This window comes from Rhinatrema bivittatum, chromosome 10 (genome assembly GCF_901001135.1).
Source record: "Rhinatrema bivittatum chromosome 10, aRhiBiv1.1, whole genome shotgun sequence".
NCBI lineage: Eukaryota > Metazoa > Chordata > Amphibia > Gymnophiona > Rhinatrematidae > Rhinatrema > Rhinatrema bivittatum.
Window position 1 is genome coordinate 47,755,543 of NC_042624.1, and position 23,834 is coordinate 47,779,376.

General features: G+C 43.5%; 1 protein-coding gene across 1 annotated transcript in view; it reads right to left on the bottom strand.

Moving 5' to 3' along the window:
- COL11A1 (collagen type XI alpha 1 chain) overlaps positions 1 to 23,834 on the bottom strand; it is a 623,839-nt gene that overhangs the window by 564,685 nt on the left and 35,320 nt on the right. The window contains 1 exon segment of the mRNA XM_029618381.1: positions 3,552 to 3,719. Within this exon segment, the coding sequence (XP_029474241.1) occupies positions 3,552 to 3,719 (168 nt within the window).

Sequence of the window (23,834 nt, forward strand, 5' to 3'; positions counted from 1 at the left end):
TAGCTGGGACATGGGGGAAGTCAGGAGTGAGGGTCAGGCAGCTCCCCCCTGTCTGTGAAGCCAGCCTCTCACTAGTAATGCAGGGAGGGAGCTGTCTCAGACTTCACCATCCTCCCCCCCCCCCCTCACCCACACACCATTCACTAGCTGGGACATGGGGGAAGTCAGGAGTGAGGGTCAGGCAGCTCCCCCCTGTCTGTGAAGCCAGCCTCTCACTAGTAATGCAGGGAGGGAGCTGTCTCAGACTTCACCATCCTCCCCCCCCCCCCCTCACCCACACACCATTCACTAGCTGGGACATGGGGGAAGTCAGGAGTGAGGGTCAGGCAGCTCCCCCCTGTCTGTGAAGCCAGCCTCTCACTAGTAATGCAGGGAGGGAGCTGTCTCAGACTTCACCATCCTCCCCCCCCCCTCACCCACACACCATTCACTAGCTGGGACATGGGGGAAGTCAGGAGTGAGGGTCAGGCAGCTCCCCCCTGTCTGTGAAGCCAGCCTCTCACTAGTAATGCAGGGAGGGAGCTGTCTCAGACTTCACCATCCTCCCCCCCCCCCCTCACCCACACACCATTCACTAGCTGGGACATGGGGGAAGTCAGGAGTGAGGGTCAGGCAGCTCCCCCCTGTCTGTGAAGCCAGCCTCTCACTAGTAATGCAGGGAGGGAGCTGTCTCAGACTTCACCATCCTCCCCCCCCCCCCTCACCCACACACCATTCACTAGCTGGGACATGGGGGAAGTCAGGAGTGAGGGTCAGGCAGCTCCCCCCTGTCTGTGAAGCCAGCCTCTCACTAGTAATGCAGGGAGGGAGCTGTCTCAGACTTCACCATCCTCCCCCCCCCCCCTCACCCACACACCATTCACTAGCTGGGACATGGGGGAAGTCAGGAGTGAGGGTCAGGCAGCTCCCCCCTGTCTGTGAAGCCAGCCTCTCACTAGTAATGCAGGGAGGGAGCTGTCTCAGACTTCACCATCCTCCCCCCCCCCTCACCCACACACCATTCACTAGCTGGGACATGGGGGAAGTCAGGAGTGAGGGTCAGGCAGCTCCCCCCTGTCTGTGAAGCCAGCCTCTCACTAGTAATGCAGGGAGGGAGCTGTCTCAGACTTCACCATCCTCCCCCCCCCCCCCTCACCCACACACCATTCACTAGCTGGGACATGGGGGAAGTCAGGAGTGAGGGTCAGGCAGCTCCCCCCTGTCTGTGAAGCCAGCCTCTCACTAGTAATGCAGGGAGGGAGCTGTCTCAGACTTCACCATCCTCCCCCCCCCCCTCACCCACACACCATTCACTAGCTGGGACATGGGGGAAGTCAGGAGTGAGGGTCAGGCAGCTCCCCCCTGTCTGTGAAGCCAGCCTCTCACTAGTAATGCAGGGAGGGAGCTGTCTCAGACTTCACCATCCTCCCCCCCCCCCTCACCCACACACCATTCACTAGCTGGGACATGGGGGAAGTCAGGAGTGAGGGTCAGGCAGCTCCCCCCTGTCTGTGAAGCCAGCCTCTCACTAGTAATGCAGGGAGGGAGCTGTCTCAGACTTCACCATCCTCCCCCCCCCCCTCACCCACACACCATTCACTAGCTGGGACATGGGGGAAGTCAGGAGTGAGGGTCAGGCAGCTCCCCCCTGTCTGTGAAGCCAGCCTCTCACTAGTAATGCAGGGAGGGAGCTGTCTCAGACTTCACCATCCTCCCCCCCCCCCTCACCCACACACCATTCACTAGCTGGGACATGGGGGAAGTCAGGAGTGAGGGTCAGGCAGCTCCCCCCTGTCTGTGAAGCCAGCCTCTCACTAGTAATGCAGGGAGGGAGCTGTCTCAGACTGGTATCAGGGTTAGGGCACTGTGTGCAGGAAGATCACAACACTCCTGGTATTAATAGGGATAGGGCACTGTAAGAGATGACTGTAGTAGATTGAATAAAGATCTGATGTTTCTGCTCTCCTCACACCAAACAAAAACAACACACAAGCAGAGAAGCCCTTCTTACAAAGCTGAGCTAGTGAGTTAAGTAGGAGGAAAAGTAAACATACTGGTGCCAGTGTGGCTACTTAAAAAATACACTTACCAACAATCAATTACATATATTTGAACTGTGTACAGTTCCAGCCAGGACCACCTTTCTAAAATGCACAGTGATTGGCAAATTCAACATGCACTAGCATTTCAGGTGCCTGCTAACAAAAATAATAAACAAGCAAGTTCTAGTCACGTGAGTGCTGATCATTACATTACTTTTTTTGTCAAGCTTCCAACTGTTTCCATTTCACATCCCCCCAACCATATTGGTAACATCAATAGATAAGAGCACAGCCAGCCAATAGGAATACATACATACATATTCATTCCTAAGTGACCTTTACTGACCTGGGAAGTGTGAACACTTTGTTTCATTTTCTGTTGGTGTTCGTTAGTTTCCAGTTCCATTTCCCATCCCCCCAACCATCACCTCAGTGGTAACCTTGGTAACATCAATAGATAAGAGGGCAGCCAGCCAATAGGAACACATATTCATTCCTAACTGACCTTCAGTGACCTGGAAAGTGTTTATTTGTATCATTTTCAGTTAGTGCGCACTAAATCGAGTTAGTGCGCACTAACGGGGAGTTAGTGCGCACTAACTCGAGTTAGTGCGCACTAACACAATTTAACGATTTTTAACGATAAATCGTTAGAATTTCTATTGTATCGTGTTCTATAACGATTTAAGACGATATAAACATTATCGGACGATAATTTTAATCGTTGAAAAACGATTCACATCCCTAGTATGTACCATACCTATTTATATGCCTATAGGAGGAGCAGCTAATACCTCGAGGTGAGGTGTTGGTGGTGGTTTATGGTTTAGAGGCCAGGTTGATTGTACCCTGTTAATAGTGTCCATCAAGCTAGGGTGGGAGAACATAGCAGAAATGTCATCTTTGTGAGACTTTCCTCACTACAAATTATGTCAAATCTTCACCAAGGTATACTATGCTGTTTGTACTTCTCACTCTGCATGAAAAACTGGCCCCTAAACCCTAAACCACCACCACCACTTCACGTTGAGCTATTAGATTCCCCTCCTATAGACATATAAATACTTGACTACCATGAAAGCCTTATAGATAGTCTCACTCTCTCTCTCTCTTTCTCTCATGCAAAATAGGAAATATTGCAAGGCATGAAAAGTTTACCACACTATGCAAAGTGATGTGGTAACTCTAAAATTAACCTAAACATGCCCCTTTTCCTTATCGTGGGCATTAGGCTTGCCATATTACAGCATTTTGATGAATCTAGGGGGGCAAATTAGTTCATCTCTAATGTACACATAGTAGAGAGAAAAAATAATGGATACTTAGTTGTTTGCATGATTTTGCATTCTGGCAGCTTATTAACATGCTTTGGGGTAGATTTTAAAAGTATGCACGAGAGCATCCATGTGCGCGTGCTACCCAGCATTTACGAGTGTAGGCCTTTTAAAATCTACCCCTTTGTATGCTAAAATGCAAAATAGAGTGCATTATCACAAATGATGATATAAAGATGTTTTCTTAGAGACTTACCTGGAAGTAACTGTTTTGTTGGAGCACTGAGTTGTGCATGTTTTTGAACTTTGTAGGCAAAATCTGATCCTTGTGAATCTCTTCTGTTTGTGCAGAATCCTGTTGTTCTTGATACTCCATCAGGTAAGTTGTTAAATCCTAACGCTTCTAGTATATCAACTGGTTCAGCTGAAGAAAAATAAAACATATTTATGAAATTTCTGTTGCTTTCTTGATGACATCACAGTATATACTAAATAAAATATTATAACAGCGGCATGGTCATAAAATTGCTCTAGGAATATACTTGCTATCAATTTACCATTTTTCTGACAAAACTATAGAAGAAACCTGTTTTAAGAGTGCTATATTTTCATTAAGAACATCAACTGAAAGATTATATTATGGCAAATATATAACTGATGTACAGAGTATTAATTCATGGAAGATATGCAATTTAATTTAATTATTTAATTTAAATAGGTATAGAAGGCACAGTTTTACAATAGTTTTCCTCCTTCTTAAATGACCATTCATTCAAAGTCAGAATAGAAGATTTGTTCCGATTAGGAACTGGATTGCTGCAAGGGTCAGCATTATCAGCTATGCTGTTCAACATATACATGCATCCACTTTGTCATCTACTTTCAAGCATGAGCATTAAATATTTCATCTATACAGATGATATCCAATTTCTAATCCCAATTGAAAGATATATAGATCACTCTTTAAAATTAATGGAAATCTATTTTCTACCATCAAACAATTACTTCAACAAATGAAACTGGTACTAAATTTGGACAAAACAGAAATTATTCTTTTGAATAGAAAAATATCAGATGTACTTCCTACGCCAATAGCATATCTTAATGTACAAACAAAGGGGGTCATTTTCTAATGGGATCGCATGCGATAGCTAAATCAAGGCAGAGTCGGGGCGGCGTCGGCACCGGAAGAGGAGGAGTCGGGGCGACACCGGGGTGGAAGCGGTGGAAAAATCGCTGGCTGTGAAAAGGTATGCCAGTATTCCAGAGCTAAGATTTGAATCAGACATTAAGACCTTTAAAAAGGCTCTGAAAACATGGCTATTTAGCATTGCCTTTCTGCAAACAGATAAAGGAAAGCAGTTGAATATCATAAGAGTGAATGTAATTTTAATTTTGTATATTAAGCAATATTTTATTGTAATTTAGTTTATGTTATTTGATCTTCTGTGAACCACTAAGATTGTTTACTAGATTGACAGTATACAAATAAATAATAATAATAATAATAATAATAATTCATGGAAGACATGCAATTCTAGTGGTTGGAACATGCAGAATCAATTAAATTTTTTAATTTATAGGATGAGAAAATTTCAAATTTTCATTTTGCAAATAATTTTAAGCAAAAAATTGTCAATGTATTCAAATGTGGAAACATTCTCATCTTTTTCATTGTCAAATAATACCTAAAATTTAAAGAAAATATTTTTGGAAAAGTCTATTTTTCTGCCATTTAACTTTAGAAAGATTTTACATATTTTTGGAATAACCTTCACCAGGTAATATTTTTCTAAATTAACATTCTGCTATGGTACCTGCACTGCTTCTGTCAATTCTTCATCAATTTGACTTAATCTCCTAAACCCCCCATTTATTGGTAATTAATATTCAGACAATTTTTATTTCTCTCCTTCAGGTACTGTCACATCTAAGACCAGTGTATATGACCATCCAACCCATATTTCTAAGAAAGTAAAATTTCAAAGTAAAGTTAAATCCTATTTATTTTAAAGGTTTTAATGAAAAAACATTTTTATGTATACAGTATATAATTTCATTGCCACAATGAGCTGGTATTGCATTAATTTTTTCTCACAATACCAGCTTATTTAAATAGCATGCAGATGGCTTCTCCAGGGTGTTTTGTTTTGGTTTTTTTTGTGGTAAAGTCCATATGACATTATGGGGTTTATTGCAAAATAAGCTTAACTACACTTACCTATGGCAAAATTGCTTATTAACTGATTTGCATGATTATTCAGATAATTAACAATTTTGTATAATGTTGGTGAAACCCCCCTCACAAGAGACAGAGGTTTGAGCATGCTATCATTTAAGTGAGCTGCAGCAGAGTAAAAAAGAGAACAATGCAGCTATGTAACTTGAGCCACCAGACCAGGAAACCCAAAATAACCCTTACTGTGAAGGTGCTTAACTGACCATTGAATAGATGAGTCACAGATTCAGGTACGGGATTTGCATGTCATAGCCCCATGGACTTCTACTGGTAATTTTTGTAGGAAATATCACAAAAATAATCAAAAGGATTCAAACTCCTAAATTACAGAATTCTGACCGGGAAAGAGATTTATGAGATAAATATACTGGAAAACAGTCCTAGGAAGCAAACAGATTTTCACCCCGACTAACAAGGGTATTCAGACAAATGGACACTGAGTTCCCAGACAACAGTGGGGGATAGGGATGTGCAAAGGGATGCCATATATTGCATTCGGTATTCATATTCATTGGGGGCATATACATTGCATTCGTCAAGGGGGGGCCCCTGATACGTTCATGTGTTAATTCGTATTTGTTTCCCAGCTAAAATTGAATTAGCTACAACCCCCCACCCTCCTGACCCCCCCAAGACTTACCAAAACTCCCTGGTGGTCCAGCAGGGGGTCCAGGAGCCATCTCCTGCACTCACACTCTTGGCTGCCGGTATTCAAAATGGTGCCAATAGCCATTGACCTTACTATGTCACAGGGGCTACCAGTGCCATTGGTCAGCCCCTGTCATATGGTAGGAGCAATGGATGGCTGGTGGGGTCAGAAGGGTACCCCAAGACTTGCCAAAAGACCCTGGTGGTCCAGCAGGGGTCCGGGAGCGATCTCCTGCACTCAGGCCATTGGTTGCCAGTAATCAAAATGGTGCCGATAGCCTTTGCCCTTACTATGTCACAGGGGCTACCGGTGCCATTGGTCAGCCCCTGTCACATGGTAGAGCACAAGATGGCACCGGCCATCCATTGCTCCTATCTACTGGTGGTTAGTAGTCTCAGCGCCATTTTGAATACTGGCAGCTGAGGGCGTGAGTGCAGGAGATGGCTCCCAGACCCCCCCTCCCCCGCTGGACCACCAGGGAGTTTTGGTAAGTTGGGGGGGGGGGGGGGTCATGAGGGTGGGGGTTTGCTTAAATTTGCTCCTTTAGACAGCCGAATAATTCGGCAAAGATTTGTTGTATTCATGGGGAATCGCGATACATTTTGCTTCCCCACGAATACAATGAATATGGCTCTATACATTGCAGATTACCAATTCATAGGAAATGAATGCACACCCCTAGTGGGGGATGGCCAGGTAGAATGGAAGAGTGTGCACATGTTTTCTCTCTATGGTCCTGCCTGGGTCTTGGGCTTTCATCTGAGAGAAAGTGACTCATACAAATAAAGCAAAAGCCAGGCTGAGAGAAGGTGACTTATCCAGGCTGGGCTGTAGCACATGACTGGCCATGAGCTTAGCAGAGCTAAAATCAATTAAAGCTGACACTAGGGGTGTGCATTCGGATTGACCGCATTAGTAAAACGCAACTCATATTTTTTTTTTACTTAAAAAATTGATTCGACATAAACGATCGGATTTCCCACATATCGAACATAGATATGTTCGATATGTTGGAAATCGCGATTGTTGAGCCAAAATAAAAATATAAACCCCCTCACCCTCCTTAATCCCCCCCCGACTTACCACAACTCCCTGGTGATGGAGCGAGGAGTGAGGACGCCATTTCTGCAATCCTTGGCGAGAAGCATGTGACATCGGCGGCACGTCGAGTGACGCCGGCGTCACGTGATTCCCGGCTCGTTCGCGCCGGACGGCTCGTTCGGCCCAAAAAGAACTTTTGGCCAGCTTGGGGGGGCCTCCTGACCCCCCCAAGCTGGCCAAAAGTTCTTTTTGGGCCGAACGAGCCGTCCGGCGCAAACTCGCCGGGAATCACGTGGCGCCGCGTCACTCAGACGCGACGTCACGTGATTCCCGGCAAGTTCGCGCCGGACGGCTCGTTCGGCCCAAAAAGAACTTTTGGCCAGCTTGGGGGGGCCTCCTGACCCCCCCAAGCTGGCCAAAAGTTCTTTTTGGGCCGAACGAGCCGTCCGGCGCAAACTCGCCGGGAATCACGTGGCGCCGCGTCACTCAGACGCGACGTCACGTGATTCCCGGCAAGTTCGCGCCGGACGGCTCGTTCGGCCCAAAAAGAACTTTTGGCCAGCTTGAGGGGGTCAGGAGGCCCCCCCAAGCTGGCCAAAAGTTCTTTTTGGGCCGAACGAGCCGTCCGGCGCGAACTTGCCGGGAATCACGTGACGTCGGCGTCACGTGATTCCCGGCTCGTTCGCGCCGGAAGGCTCGTTCGGCCCAAAAAGAACTTTTGGCCAGCTTGGGGGGGTCAGGAGGCCCCCCCAAGCTGGCCAAAAGTTCTTTTTGGGCCGAACGAGCCGTCCGGCGCGAACGAGCCGGGAATCACGTGACGCCGCGTCACTCGACGTGCCACCGACGTCACATGCTTCTCGCCAAGGATTGCAGAAATGACGTCCTCACTCCTCGCTCGATCACCAGGGAGTTGTGGTAAGTCTGGGGGGGGGATTAAGGAGGGTGAGGGGGTTTAAATTTTTTTTTTGCACATATGTACATATACCCAACTCATTGGATTTTTTTTATGTCCATATTGGCCGCAAGTGGGACCCCCTTTCGGACATAAAAAATATGAACATAAAATTTTGCTCTGCACATCCCTAGCTGACACTGTGGAGGACTAGAGCCACTGAACACTAAAACAGCCATGAGCCTAGTAGAGTTATAAACCCAAGCCAAGGAAAACCTTCCTACCAAGGGAGGAAGAAGGACAGCAGCAGTCCGGGAGGTGGAGTGTTACCCCCTTCAGTGAGGAGACCCAAGCAGCAGATCCCTTGAGCAAATGGAATCCAGCGGTAGTCCAGGAGGTGGAGTAGGGTCCTCCAGGAGGGCATGGACCAAAGTGGCAGATCCGGAAGTGGATTGGCCCCCCTTGAGCAAGGGGACCCCAGTGGTAGTGCAGGAGGCAGAGTAGGGTCACCCAAGAGGGCATGGACCCCAGTGGCAGATCTGGAGGTGCAGTGGTCCCCTTTGAGCAAGGGGAGCCCAGTGGTAGCCTGGGAGATGGCATCAGGTCCCCCAGGAGGGCATGGACCCAGTGGTATAATGGGAAGTGGTGATGGGTCCCCCAGGAAGGTGTGGACCCCAGCATTGGCACGGACCTTTCAGTGAAGTGGAAGGAGACAGTTTAGATACAGCGGACACCCCCCCCCCCCCCCAGGCTAACACTGCCCACCCAGTCCAGTTGCATCTGTTCACATGGGTGATACTTGAGATACAGGGGGGAGATAATAATAATACTTGAGTAAGCGGGAATGCAAGAGGTCCCTTCTATTCTATTTGGTGATATACTGTGGGGGCCAACCACCCCAAATTGCCAAATATTAAATGTTCTTGCTACCTTGTAGAAATGTAAATGGTTGTATAGACTGAGACTACTAACCACGAGTAGATAAGTGTGCTGCTTGACAATCTATTAGCAATGTACATAATCATGTAGAAATGTATATTCTTGTATAGTCTAATAAACGTGTATATATTTGTACATACTGACAGCCTTGTTCACAATCCAATTTATTTCACTGGGGTGAAGGGAGGGAAATCCCACCCACTAACACCTTCTTCCCCAGGCGGAGGCACCAGACACCAAGAACATGAGGACCAATAAAGTCTGCCTTGGGGGGCTCCCACCAGGTTCATCTCGGACCCAGGAATGCTCCTCGAGATAAGCGGTCAAGGGGGCGAACATTGGCAAAAGTCTTTAGATATGCAAAATTATGAGCAGGAAAATGACAAATAGCAAACATAAAAATTCAGAAATGCAGTTCTGTGTACTATGTACTGTTTTTTTTACATTCAAAAGCATTTGCAAAGTCATTCACAGATTAGTACATTGGTCCCATAGATAGTAGTAGATATATGTTGTATAAATAACATGTTAAATCCAGTATTATTCAAACTAAGTAAATAGTCACTTAAAAGTGTTTTTCCCCACTTCTACTAAAAATGTATCATGGAAATGTTATACCATCTTTGGTGGGAAATATGTTAAATTATTTTTGCATATAAATTGCTTAACTGCCAGGAAATGTATTCTGTTTAGCTGGTTAGAAGCCGCTACATCTTGCATCATATATTGCATCCTACTAAGTACTTATTTAGACCAGACTATAAATACCATGCATAGCCTCTGTATAGTCAGGATTTCAACCAAACAACCAAATGTTTAGATTATATTCTACAAAGTATCTGGGGTTGGATTATCTGGTTAACTTCAGCAATAGCCTGGATTAATCTAACTTGATAAAAATTCCTTCTTCCCCCACCGGCTAAATTTGTGCACTCAAAAATCACAAGGCATAATATAGCTATCAGAAGAGGGACAGGGTCAGAGGCAGGATCACAATTTAGCCAGCTGGCACATTCTTTCAGCATGAACCAGCTAAACTGAATTGTCCAACTCTGGTCACAAAAATAGCTGGCCTAAATCTAGTCAGACAAATTTTATACAGCCGCATTTAGCAGAATTTCTAGCAGCAAACCTAACCGCTTTGATTTGGCCAAACGTTGGATTCAAGATTATTGGTTAAAATTACTGGGTTATCTTAATTTCCCAATGGATATTTTTAAAGTTGACCAGTTGTGTATTCGATAGTTCATAGCCTGAATTATCACTATGAATTATTTTAGTTTTCATTACTTTGCAACAAACAATACAGTCCATATTTAACTTTTCCCATAATACGTTCGGAATTAAAATGGAATGCATTTCAAATTAATTTAGGGGAAAGTTAAGAGAACTGCAATAGATTATCAGGAAATCTGAACTGCATTAGAAAAAGAATACCACAGGTAAAAATTTTTAAAATGATTCAATGGTCAATATTCTGACCTTGGTTTACATAATTGCTTTAGGAAAAATGACTGTAAAAATGTTCATATATGCTATGCTAAATGCATTAAAGGATTTCTCCAATATCTTAGATGACTTCCAATGATTTACTGCCATAATCAAGGCTACTGTGACACATCTGGGCCCATGCATATTTGGACACAAACACTTAATGTACACTACATAAATATTTATAGTATAGAAATAAATGAGGTCACAATTTTATTCAAGGAAGACACCAAAAAGGAAGCCTAGCCTGTATACGCAAGTCCTTTGCATAACATACATCAAGTCCCAGCACTGAGAAAAGTTGGGAGAAAAATTGTATTCCTGGCTGCCCTCTTTCTCAAAAGAATGTGGAATCGGGGCTTCCAGATAACCTATGCTCTGCAAGCAGGACTGCCAGCCCTCCAGAGATAACATATTAAAATCAGAAATCACCAATTTGGTTCTGTATCAGGGCCTGTCTCACAGGTGTCAGTTGCAGTCAACTCCAACCATTCTAACAAGGTCTTGTAGTTTCTTTATCACTTTCCTTTTTACAAGTTCATTGTTTCCTGGCAACATTACATCAATGATGGTTTTTTTGCATTTGGTCTGGTTCTATTATTCAATTTTTTTTTCTTCTATGATTGGCTCAACTACTGTGATCCTCATCTTAACTTTTACTTTGATTACCATCTGTCTTCTATCCCATTTTTAAATATCCTGATCTTAGTGGTGGATAACTCTTTAGTTACCTCTGTCTACAAAAAAACATATGACAAAAATACTTTGCTCCATTTCGATAGCTCCCATCCATGTTCTTGCAGACATAATATTCCCACTGGACAATTTCTTCACCTTAGAAGACTGCTCTTCTCAAGAAGACTTTACTCTGCATGCCCATATAATGACTAACAATGTTTAGTCCCATAGATACCTTTCTCGTGTCATATAGAAAGTCTTTACACGCACATTTTATAAATCTCGACCTCCTTCTCTTCCCTCGGAATGCTGAAGACTCTGATGCGGTGACTTGTGCGTTGCCTTTTTCATCAACGCACTAGAGCAATTTGTCAAACTGTTCATCGACACTGGCATTTACTTGCTCACCTTTCTGTTTTCCAATCTCGCCCTTGTTTTGCCTTCAAACACGGAAGGAATTTAAGAGACACTCTTCTGTTTTTTTGTTATCCATGAAGTCCCATCTACTGACTCTCACCTTTCCCTTATTGATCATTTTCCCTGCGGAGCCTATAAAGCTTGTCCCCTATCTCTGTCCATGGCGTCCTTTACTAATTCATGGACCAACAAAGCAGGAGGGTAGGCTATATAAGAAGGCCGTGTAGGCAACAAAGTGGATTAGACGCCAGAAAATCTACAGCATTTTTTGTCCATGCCCCCTCCTCTGTTGATAAAACTAGCCACAGAATCAAAACTAGAATCTTTGAACATTGTTGTAATATCAGAAATTCCCGCACTACTGCTCCTCTTGTCTCTCTGGTTACAACTTCAACATTCTGTCTCTGATTTACAATCTTTTATTCTTGAAATCTGTTCCCCCCAAACCCCATGGTGGTAATCTGTCTAATTTCCTGCAGTGTGAAGAACAACGCTGGATATTCCAGCTTCAAACAGTTTCCCCTGCCAGTCTTAATCAAGAAATTGAGTGTCTTTCTTGTGTGTAACTATATTCCCTTGGTTACTTCTATTTGTTTACTCCCATTGCCTGGACATTTGATTATTCAAATTACACTTTGTGACATCTTGGTGGATTTTTCTAGTTTTATAGCCCTGTGTTCTGGGTAGACTGATTGCTGCCTATCTTAGACGCTAGACACGCTACCTGTTTAATATTATTTGGTAAGTTTTCAGCTTCTTATATGTTTAGCTACTAACTGCTGGGTTATTTATGTTGACTTTAGTTTGGTTATATTTATTTCCATTTATCTAAATTCTTTGGACAAAATAAAATATTGTAGCTGCCTTGGAAGCACCACCAAATTTTGAAATTTGTTTTACAGCCAATTCTGGTTTGTTTACATTTGTTTTTACAATTTGTAGAAGTTTTTAGCAAATTTAGGCCTGGATTCACCATTCTTTTGCAGAATGGTGAATCCTATGAAAACAGGGGGTGGGGGGGGGGGGTGAAGTGGGGGGGGGGGGGGGGCCTGTGAATAGCGACACCATAAAAGGTGTAATTATTCGGCGTGCTACTGCCAACAATAATGTTAGTAATATTATCACCGGCAGTGAAATCACCGCCGACTCCACCCCTAATTTGCATCATATCGCATGCAAAAAGGCCCTTTTCGCATGCGATAAGGGTTTAGAAAATAACCCCCTTAATGTTACAGTCTCCTTGACGAGTAATATTCAAGTTTATTTTGTTTGTTCACCCAGTATTTATTTACATTTTTTATTCTTTACATGATTTTTCAAAAGATTGCAGCTGCTTGGGCAGCAGTACTATCCTCTGAATCATATTATTGTTACTCTTTGGTGTTGCCTATAAGTATATACTTTTGACTCTTGCCTTTGCCTATTTTTATTCTTTGCTCTACCATGTATTAATTTTTGTATTTTTCTATTGTATTACTTTTATTAGACTCACTGCCCCCTTGAGACAGTGTTTCTGCAAATCATGGCTCCCATCAGAGCTGGGACTTGATTTTCCCTATATCATCTTATGGCAACCCTACTTTATTATAAATTATACTTCTAAATTGAAGTTTTGCAGCCATTACTAAACAAAGACATTTGACTTGCTTTCTACATTTTGTGGTGGACTATACTTCTTTGTTTACATCTAATTTATTCTTCTGGATGATAATATCCAACCATATTTGTAAACCCCAAACTAAGGCTCATGGGTCAAAATCATTCTCACACAAGACTTAGAAACATTTCCAGCAAATATTTACTACTGCAGACAAACTGAAGAGTAGTAAATCACATGGACAGGATGGTATACACCCCAGGGTTCTGGAGGAACTCAAAAATGAAATTTCAGACCTATTAGTAAAAATTAGTAACCTATCATTAAAATCATCCATTGTACCTGAAGACTGGAGGGTGGCTAATGTAACCCCAATATTTAAAAAGGGCTCCAGTGGTGATCCAGGAAACTACAGACCAGTTAACCTGACTTCAGTGCCAGGAAAAATAGTGGAAAGTATTGTAAATATCAAAATCACAGAATATATAGAAAGACATGGTTTAATGGAACAAAGTCAGCATGACTTTACCCAAGGCAAGTCATGCCTTACAAATCTGCTTCACGTTTTTGAAGGGGTTAATAAACATGTAGATAAAAGTGAACCAGTAGATGTAGTGTATTTGGATTTTCAGAAGTCGTTTGACAAAGTTCCTCCTGAGAGGTTTCTAGGAAAAGTAAAACGTCATGGGATAGGTGGCGATGTCCTTTCATGGATTACAAACTGGTTAAAAGACAGGAAACAGAGAACAGGATTTTCTCAGTGGAAGGGAGTGGGCAGTGAAGTGCCTCAGGGATCTCCATTGGGACCCATACTTTTCAATATATTTATAAATGATCTGGAAAGAAATACGATGAATGAGGTAATCAAATTTGCAGATGATACAAAATTGTTCAGAGTAGTTAAATCACAAGCAGATTGTGATAAATTGCAGGAAGACCTTGTGAGACTGGAAAATTGGGCATCCAAATGGCAGATGCAATTTAATGTGGATAAGTGCAAGGTGATGCCTATAGGGAAAAATAACCCAAGCTATAGTTACACAATGTTGGGTTCCATATTAGGTGCTACAACCCAAGAAAGAGATCTAGGCGTCATCGTGGATTACATATTGAAATTATTGGTTTAGTGTGCTGCAGCAGTCAAAAAAACAAACAGAATGTTGGGAATTATTAGAAAGGGAATGGTGAATAAAACGAAAAATGTCATAATGCCTCTGTATCACTCCATGGTGAGACCGCACCTTGAATACTGTGTACAATACTGGTTGCCGCATCTCAAAAAAGATATAGTTGCGATGGAGAAGGTACAGAGAAGGGCAACCTAAATAATAAAGGCAATGGAACAGCTCCCCTATGAAGAAAGACTAAAGAGATTAGGACTTTTTAGCTTGGAGAAGAAATGGCTGAGGGGGTATACGATAGAGGTCTTTAAGATCATGAGAGGTCTAGAACGGATAAATGTGAATCGGTAATTTACTCTTTCGAATAATAGAAAGACTAGGGGGCTTCCATGAAGTTAGCATGTGGTACATTTAAAACCAATCGGAGAAAGTTCTTTTTCACTCAACACACAATTAAACTCTGGAATTTGTTGCTAGAGGATATGGTTAGTGCAGTTAGTGTAGCTGTGTTTAAAAAAGGATTGAATAAGTTCTTGGAGGAGAAGTCCATTACCTGCTATTAAATAAGTTGACTTAGAAAATAGTCATTGCTATTACTAGCAACAGTAACATGGAATAGATTTAGTTTTTGGGTACTTGCCAAGTTCTTATGGCCTGGATTGGCCACTGTTGGAAACAGGCTGCTGGGCTTGATGGCCCTTTGGTCTGACTCAGTATGGTATGTTCTTATGTTCTTATGTAATCATATCTTGAGTTCAAAAATTGCAGCCAAAAGGCCACACATATTTTGGCAATCTCAGGTAAATTCTCTTTACTTGGGATTGTATTCCTTCCCCTACTCTCCCCTGTGCATATTACACTATCAGCTTCATTGTAATGAGGGTAATTTTCAAAGGGACGTCTGTGGGCAAAATGGTGCTTTAACCGCAGAAATGGCCCTTTCGAAAATTGTGTGGCTGACCAATGCATAAAAATTCCATGCATACATAATGTATGCACATGCTTTATGTGCAAAGAGGAGAGGCATTCCAGGGGATGGAGTCTGGGGGGGAATGGGACTTGCGTGCATACTTTCTGATTTAAAAAAAAAAAAAAAGCATAAATTCTTTCAGCGAAACTACATGCATCGAATAGCAGGTGTAAACATATGGACAAACCTTTGCTGGGATAATCTTCAAATTGGATTTATGCATATATGGGCCGATTTTAAATCCTATGCGCGTGGGGTACATTTGTGTGTGCTACCCGGCGCGCACAAATGTACACCCTATTTTATAACATGCGCGTGCTGCCGTGCGCATGTTATAAAATCTGGGGTCGGCTCACGCAAGGGGGTGCACACTTGTGCACCTTCCGCGCGCCGAGCCCCAGGGGAGCCCCGATGGCTTTCCCCGTTCCCTCCAAGGCCGCTCCAAAATCGGAGCGGCCTTGGAGGTAACTTTTTTTTAGTTCCCCCCCTCCTTTCCCTCCCTTCCCCTATCTAACCCGTCCCCCCAGCCCTACCTAAATCCCCTCCACCTTATTTTGCCGAGTTACGCCTGCCTCTGGATTGGCCACTGGCAGGCGTAACTTGCACGCGCCGGCCGGCTGCTGGCGCGCGAACGTCCGGCACGGCCGCTGTGCCGGAGGACTCGGGACTGCCCCCAGACCACCACCCCGCCCCCAGGCCCCACCGCCGGCCCACCCATTTTTTATAGTTTTGGGACATACGCGCGTCCCGGGGCTTGCACGCGCTGCCAAGCCTATGCAAAATAGGCTCGACGCATACAGGGGTAGGTTTTCAGGGGATTCACGCGTATATTACGCGCATAATCCTTTGAAAATCTACCCCATACTGTATGTCCACTTTGAAAAAAGAGGGTGGAGGAATTTATTTGTATGCATATATTTGCCAGCAAATGTATGTGTGATGTTACTAAACTACCCTCAATATATATTAAACTCATTCTCCCTTTATAGACCTGCAAAATCTCTCTGCAATTGCCAATAATATCTGGAATAAAACAGAGAAAGTATACTGAGCATGCCTCTGGTATGATGCCAGTGCAATCTATGGACAAGAAATTAAAAACTGCTTGCCTAGACTTCAATCCCCTCATTGCCTCATTTAAATATACTCTTAAAAATACAGTCCAGTTCTATAGAAACCTGGGGGGAGAAGCAGCAAAAATAAACACATAGAAAAACTATCATTATTGTTTAACAAGAAAGTATTTTAGCAAAGTACAATGCATGAATGAAAGGCAAACATATCCAATGCTCAAAAAAGATCCCTTTTCCCATATTGTACTCTGTCTTCCCTTAATTGAACTACTTTCCTTCCCATTAAGGTGTAACACTGGCACCTCAGACAGCAAAGCATTTCTTTTACTTATTCACAACATTCAATAGTCAATTCCTGCACCTCTTTCAATGCCAGACAGCTCACAACAATATTTGACACATCATCAATAAGCCAGCTATAGAATATTAGAGGGAGCCAGCAGATATCAACCAGCTTTAATTATGTTCACTAGCACCCACCTAACTGGGAGCTGCAGAGCCAGAAAAGATAAAAGAAAGGAACAAGAACCAAGAGCTTACAGAGCACAGAAACTGAACATTTCATACAACTAGAGTGCCACCTACTGCATACTTAATACCCCTCAGGACGTGGCAACTTTCATTTAGTTGCAGGGGCTGCCCACAATTGCACAAGGTCTCTGCAGGCTCTTGAGCTCAACTGGTGGTTCTGAAGACCATTTGGGATATGCATTTGTTTTTAACGAATTCAAAAATTGAATGAATGAGTCCATTTTTGCTTAATTCCAAATGGAATGAATTGAAAATAGTCTCCGATGAAAACATCCAAATATCTTTGGGTATTATTAAAATTGTTCCTTTAAAAAAAAACAAAACAGGCATCTGTGGCTGGCACCATGGCATAACCCCAGGCCAGGCCCAGTGGCACAGTCTAGCCTTGGGATGGGCTCATTGTCAAGGCCTAGCCCCAGTACCTGCATAGAATAGGCCAAGGCCTGGTAAATCAAAAGTGCCAAGAGTTCCCATCCTGGCCCCCTCTTACTTCTTTCCAGCACTGAAGCAGTCAGGAGTGCCACCCAGTTGTTGTCACCTGAGTCCTGGCACTTTAAAAATGGTTGCCAAAAATGTAATAACTAACACACCACAAAAGATTAATTTTTAATTTTAATGGACATCATATTGGGCATCATTGTATAATGATCACACACATCATTTACGGGTAGATTTTAAAAAATTGCTCGATCGCGTACTTTTGTTTGCGCACCAGGCACAAACAAAAGTACGCTGGATTTTATAAGATACACACGCAGTCGGGCGTATCTTATAAAATCCGGGGTCGGCGCGCGCAAGGGCGTGCACATTTGTGCAACCTGCGTGCGCCGAGCCCAGCGCGCGCTGCCTGTTCCCTCCGAGGCCGCTCCGATTTCGGAGCGGCCTCGGAGGGAACTTTCCTTCGCCCTCCCTTCCCCTACCTAACCCACCCCCCCGGCCCTATCTAAACCCCCCCCCCCCCTACCTTTATCGCACGATTTACGCCTGCGAAAAGCAGATGTAAATCTGCGCGCGTCGGCTGGCTGCCCCGTCCGTGTTCCGGTCCCGGGGGCTGGTCCGGAGGCCACGGCCACGCCCCCGGAATGCCCCCGGGCCAAAACCACGCCCGCGTCGCCGCCCCCAAAACGCTGCGTCACGCCTCCGAAACGCTGCGCCGTTCGGCCACGCCCTGACATGCCCCCCTCCCGCCCCTTTTAAAAACCCCCGGGACTTACGTGCGTCCCGGGGCTCTGCGCACGCCAACGGCCTATGCAAAATAGGCGCGCCGGCGTGCAAGGGCCCTGCGCGCGTAAATCCGCCCAGATTTACGTGCGCAGGGCATTAAAAATCCACCCCTTAATGTGTAAAACACATCTTCAGCTCTGCAACCATTTATAATCATCCATCATTTTTTATGTTATTATAGAACACCCATGGTTTAAAAATTCCTAAACTTCTCATTGTCATTTATGGATATGCAAAAAAACAGTAATATAATTGTGTTCCTATACCATTGTGCATTCAAACAGTTCCATAGAGAGATAATAAAACAATCCTTGATGGTGATTCTCAATAAATCTCAATCTTGACGAAACTTTGAATAATATATTTGGATCTGTAGTTCTTTGCCCAAAGAAACAGTTCCAGTCTCAATCCCTTATTCAATCCGTTGCCCATTGGATCAACTTTAAAAATGGTGCCATCCTCCTTGGGTCGGTAGCAAAATGTTACTTGGAAACTTCCGCCAGTGTGGCTAGTGCTATTTTGATGTATGGCTGTAAAACACAAATATACTGGATGCACCAGAGGAAGGCGCTGAAGTGGCATCTCTTTGATGCCATGCCCCAGGCATATTGTGCAATTGTTAAAGCACTGGGACCTGGTTAGAAGTGACTGGGCATGGTTCCTGCTCATTTCAATGCTGGATTTGGGAAGGGGGTAAAAGAGGGCAGGGATGGGAGCTGCCCAGCCAGACACTTGTGAAGTATCCAGCCCTGGCCCACTCCAGGCAGGCCCTGGGGCTAAGACCCAGTGCCAGGCCTGGCTCTATTGCTTGGCCTGACTACAGGCTAGACCTCAGCACTGGAACATGGCTTTGGTATCCGGGCATGCTGCAGGGTTTAGGCCTCAGCTCTAAGCCCAGCCCAGAACTAGGCTGTGTCACAAGGGCTAGTGCCAGAGTCTGACTCGGGGCAGTTTTTGGCCTGGAATTGTCAACCAGTGCCACTAGAGGAACATTTTTACTTTTTTTAGTTGTTCTGTTCTCTTTGTTTTTGCACTGAAGGGGCTGTTCACATTATTTCAGTTTGGCAAACAAATCGAAGCAAAAAAAAAACAAAAAAACATTGAAGGAACCCCCTGCTCCCGGAAAAAAAATAAAAGACCTGCACCAAACATTTGGGGGCTACACATCCCTAAAGTCTGTATGTTAGCCTTGATGAGAGGCTCTAGAATGAAGGATCATGGGATAAGAGGGTAGACTCAAGAATAACCTTCAGAAATAACTATTTTACAGAGAGGGTGGTGGATGCATGGAACAGCTTCCTAGTGGAGGTGGAGAAGGCAAAAACAGTATCTGAATTCAAGATTTTTATTTTTATTTTAATTTATTTTTATTTATATTATGAAACTATGTATTTACTTCCTTTTCCTTTTGGAAATGTTGCAGGCCTGGCCGCGAGCACCGCGGCCCGTCCCTTACCTCCTTGTTTCCGGACCTGCTCCGGCCTCCGGAGCCCTGGCCTGTGGCCCGTTTGGCGGCGTCCCCACTTGGGCGCCTTTCTAGCCCGTTTCCCGACAGTGGAGGCTCCGCCCAGTTCCTGATGTCAGACGCCGCAGCCTTGATAAGCCGGCCATGGCCATCCAGTCCTCGCCTTGCAACGGGTTAGCTTCCCGGTTCCTGTTGCACTGTGCCCCGGAGTGACTCGCTTGGCTTCGTTGTTCCGTTCCTGCTACAGTACCTGCTTGGTTCCTGCCTGTCTGCTACAGTACCTGCCTGGTCCCAGTACCCGAGTCTCGCTACAGTTCCTGCCTGGTCCCAGTACCCGAGTCTCGCTACAGTTCCTGCCTGGTCCCAGTACCCGAACCCAATTACAGTATTGCTACTGCCCTAGTCTGGTTCCAGTTACCTGTCCTGATCCACGACCAGCTACGTCCCAGCGGCCAGGCCCCTACGGGCTCCTCCCGGGGGGCTTCGGCTTCCAAGGGTGAAGCCACCTAAGTCCCAGCAGTTGGGCTCCTATGGGCCCCTCCCGGGGGAGTACCAGCTTCCAGGGTGAAGAGCATCTACGTCCTGCCTGAACATCTGCCTCCCGGCCTGCTATTCATTAGAGACATTGACCATCTATTCCCAGTCTCCAGCAGGTCGGCCCAAGGGTCCACTAAACTGAGACTCCCACAACAGGAAATGCAAATATTTTTAAATGAATATTTGTTAACCAATGTAATTGTGTGTATATGGCTTCAAGGAGATATGTGATATGTACTCATGAAACATCGGCATATAAAATTTATTAAATAAATAAATACGAAAGCATGGGATAAACAAACACAGGGCATCTCTGAGTGAGTAATTGTAAATCTGAAATAGTTGGGTGGATGAGTAGACTAGGTAGTCCAAATTAACTTTTTCTGTCATTACATTTCTATGTTTCTATACTGAGCCGAGCATTGTCCTCCACAATGCTTATTCTCCTCAGTGCACAATTAAACTGTGGGATTTGTTGCCAGAGCTATGGTGAAAACAATTAGCATGGATGGGTTTAAAAGGGGTTTACACAAGCTCCTGGAGGAGAAGTCTATAAACCGTTATTATTTATTTATTTATTTATTTATTTTTAAACTTTTTTATACCGACCTTCTTGTTGAAAGAAAGCATATCAAATCGGTGTACATTTAACAACAGAATTGCACAAGGCATTACATAAAACAATGTTGCACAGGGCATTACATAGGACAAGAACAAGAGGATACATGGAACTGGGAGAACAGGGCAAACTGAACGGAGAATTTGCAATGGCAAATGTGAGAATTAACAATTGATAAAGGAAGCGAGCAATTGAGCAATTGAGGACCTTTGTCTATTTAGAACAAAGGAGGCGAACCTGCATCCAACGTGAATGCAAATTGAAGAAATAACTGAAATAAAGTAAAAGGACCGTTATAAAGTCTGGGAGCAATTAATTAATGCAGTAAATATAAGTCCAGATAAAAAGGTTTGAGATGGTATCGGGCCATCAGTGCCATTTATATTAGTGGCAGCCAAAATGGGGCCGATGGCCCCGAGAGCAGGAGATCGCGCCGGGACCCCCCCACTGGACCACCAGGTAATTTAAAACATTTTGGGGGGGGTTCGGGAGGGTGGGGGATTCGTTTTAAAGGGTCGGGGGAGTTTAGGGGTTGTTTTGGTGTGCCGGTTTTCCCGCCCTCCCCCTCCCCCGATTTACGATTTTTCACGATAAATCGGGGGAATTTCTATTGTATCGCGACTCTAACGATTTTTGACGATTTAAAAATTCTCTGACAATTTTTTTAAATCGTCAAAAACAATTCACATCCCTAGCTATTAATCAATTATACTTAGGGAATAGCCACTGCTATTAATTGCATCAGTAGCTTGGGATCTTCTTAGTGTTTGGGTAATTGCCAGGTTCTTGTAGCCTGGTTTTGGCCTCTGTTGGAAACAGGATGCTGGGCTTGATGGACCCTTGGTATGACCCAGCATGGCAATTTCTTATGTTCTTATGAAGGTATGACTACCAGCCCTGCCTGGGGGAAATCCAGGGTTAAAAGGGAGAGAATCTGGATTTCCTCAAATCACCCAGAGAGTTCATCCTCTGATGGTCCCAAGACAAAGACATTGTCAAATTAAGCTGCAAAACTGGAATTCCAGTCAACAATGTTTCTATGAAGCATTAAAAGATGACTAGTGAAACTGAGATTCTGGAGATTTTTAACTCTAAAGTTCCTATATAAGTAAAGATTTTCTTGCCATCCACAGCTTTTCACCTACAATCAGTTGCTAGTAGGCTTGAGCAAGGTCAAGTTTTTCAAGTGTGCTGAGTAGCTGGTTAACAGCTAGCATGATCTGTGGGTGATCCTTAAGAGGCTTGTTAAAAGTGCACTTACAATCCCTGCAGATCTGAATATCTCCATTTTGCTTTAGCACTTGCACAATGAATGGGACCCATTTGATGTGTGTAACTGGTTCTAGGATACCTTGTGCAATGAGATTTGGCTCAGCAAGGAAAGAGTGATGAAGTACTGTACTTCATTCTGGACCCTAGGAAGCATGACATTTAGGAATTTGATGAAATTTGCAGTGCTGCATAATTGTATGCAGCTTAGCCATATTAGGCAGTAATACTCTCATTACAACCTTGATTCCGCTTATGATACTGAAACCTTTACACTATGACAAATGGAGAGGGTGAGAAATGAACCTTTAGCAATGCTATGATCTCCTCATGCATCTTACTATTTGGTAATGCGGCAACATACAAATCTATGGTGGTGTATGTTGTTTTTCTCTCCATGCTCCCCTTCATAGTCAACAGCCCATTTCTGTTCCGCGATCTCAGTCATACTTGCTTCAAATTAGAATGACAGCCTCTCTAAGTAGGAGTCACAGGAATTGGGCTGTCCCACATCAAATTCCTGAATGAGTCCAACATTGGCCCAAGCTACCAGTGAATGTGTCACTTTGATTTTTTAAATACGTTCTTTCACAAAAGCTGCCATTCCACAAACTCAAATTTCCTGAGAGATTTTTCTCTCTAACGCCCCAAAAGACCAGGGCTGAATCAATCTCCTGGGTTCAGAAAGCTGAAAGAAGAACAGAAATATATCAAGTTCAACCTTCTTTTGAATGCCAGGCAGTGTTATCCAGAAGAAGGCTACAATAGTATCACAGAAATTTACAAAAGTGATTGAATAATTCTGGATTATAATGTTTGGACCATCTTCTTGGAATAAAATAAAAAAGATCAGACAACTGATTGCTAATAAATGTTTCACAGTTTTAGTTTGATGATGAAATTACATTAACCTTGAATTTAATATTTTGTTTGGTGACCAGATACTGTAAGTAATATCAGAATAGAAAAAGTGATGAAACGTCTAATATTCTGTAATAAGATGATCTCCACTCATTGAATTTAAATTATGCAAAGAAGGAATTTTGCAGAAGTAGGCAATAATGAGCTCCCAGTCTAATAGACTTGCCCTTCAGAAACTACAACTATCTAGTAAAAGAGGGTTTATTTTTACAAAGTACAAAAAGAAATGGTGGTTGAACTGGATGCTTTTTTGGCTATCTGTGTACTAACGTTTGCTAAATGCACAATTTAATTAATAAATGTGGCTAATTCAATCTTTATATTGCACTTGTTAAACATAATTGCTGAATTGGCTGAGATAAGTGCAAGGGAATGATGTTTCTTGATTTTAAATGCACTGTATTTAACTGCTTATTGAGTAACAGTACACAGTATAACTGCAGAGGTAATCTTGCCTCTGTCTCCTAATAGCCCTGATTAAATCAGACACATTGGTAAAATAACTATTATTACTCTTCTTGTCTTCACTATATCTTTTGGGAAGGCATTCCATGCATCCACCACCCTTTCTATGAAGAAATATATCCTGTTGTTCCTGAATCTCCCTCCTTGGAATTTCATGTCATGATCACTAATTCTATAGCTTTCTTTCCATTGGAAAAGGATGATTCTTATGAATCACTTATACCTTTCAGGTATTTAAATATCTGTATTGTACCTTCTATCTCTCCTCTCCTCTAAAGTATATATATTTAGGTCTTTCACTCTCATCTTATCAGTCTTCCAGTGCAGACCCCAAACCATTTTGGTTGCCTTTCTCTGGACTGCTTCCATCCTGTTCATCTTTTTTGAAATTGTTACGACTG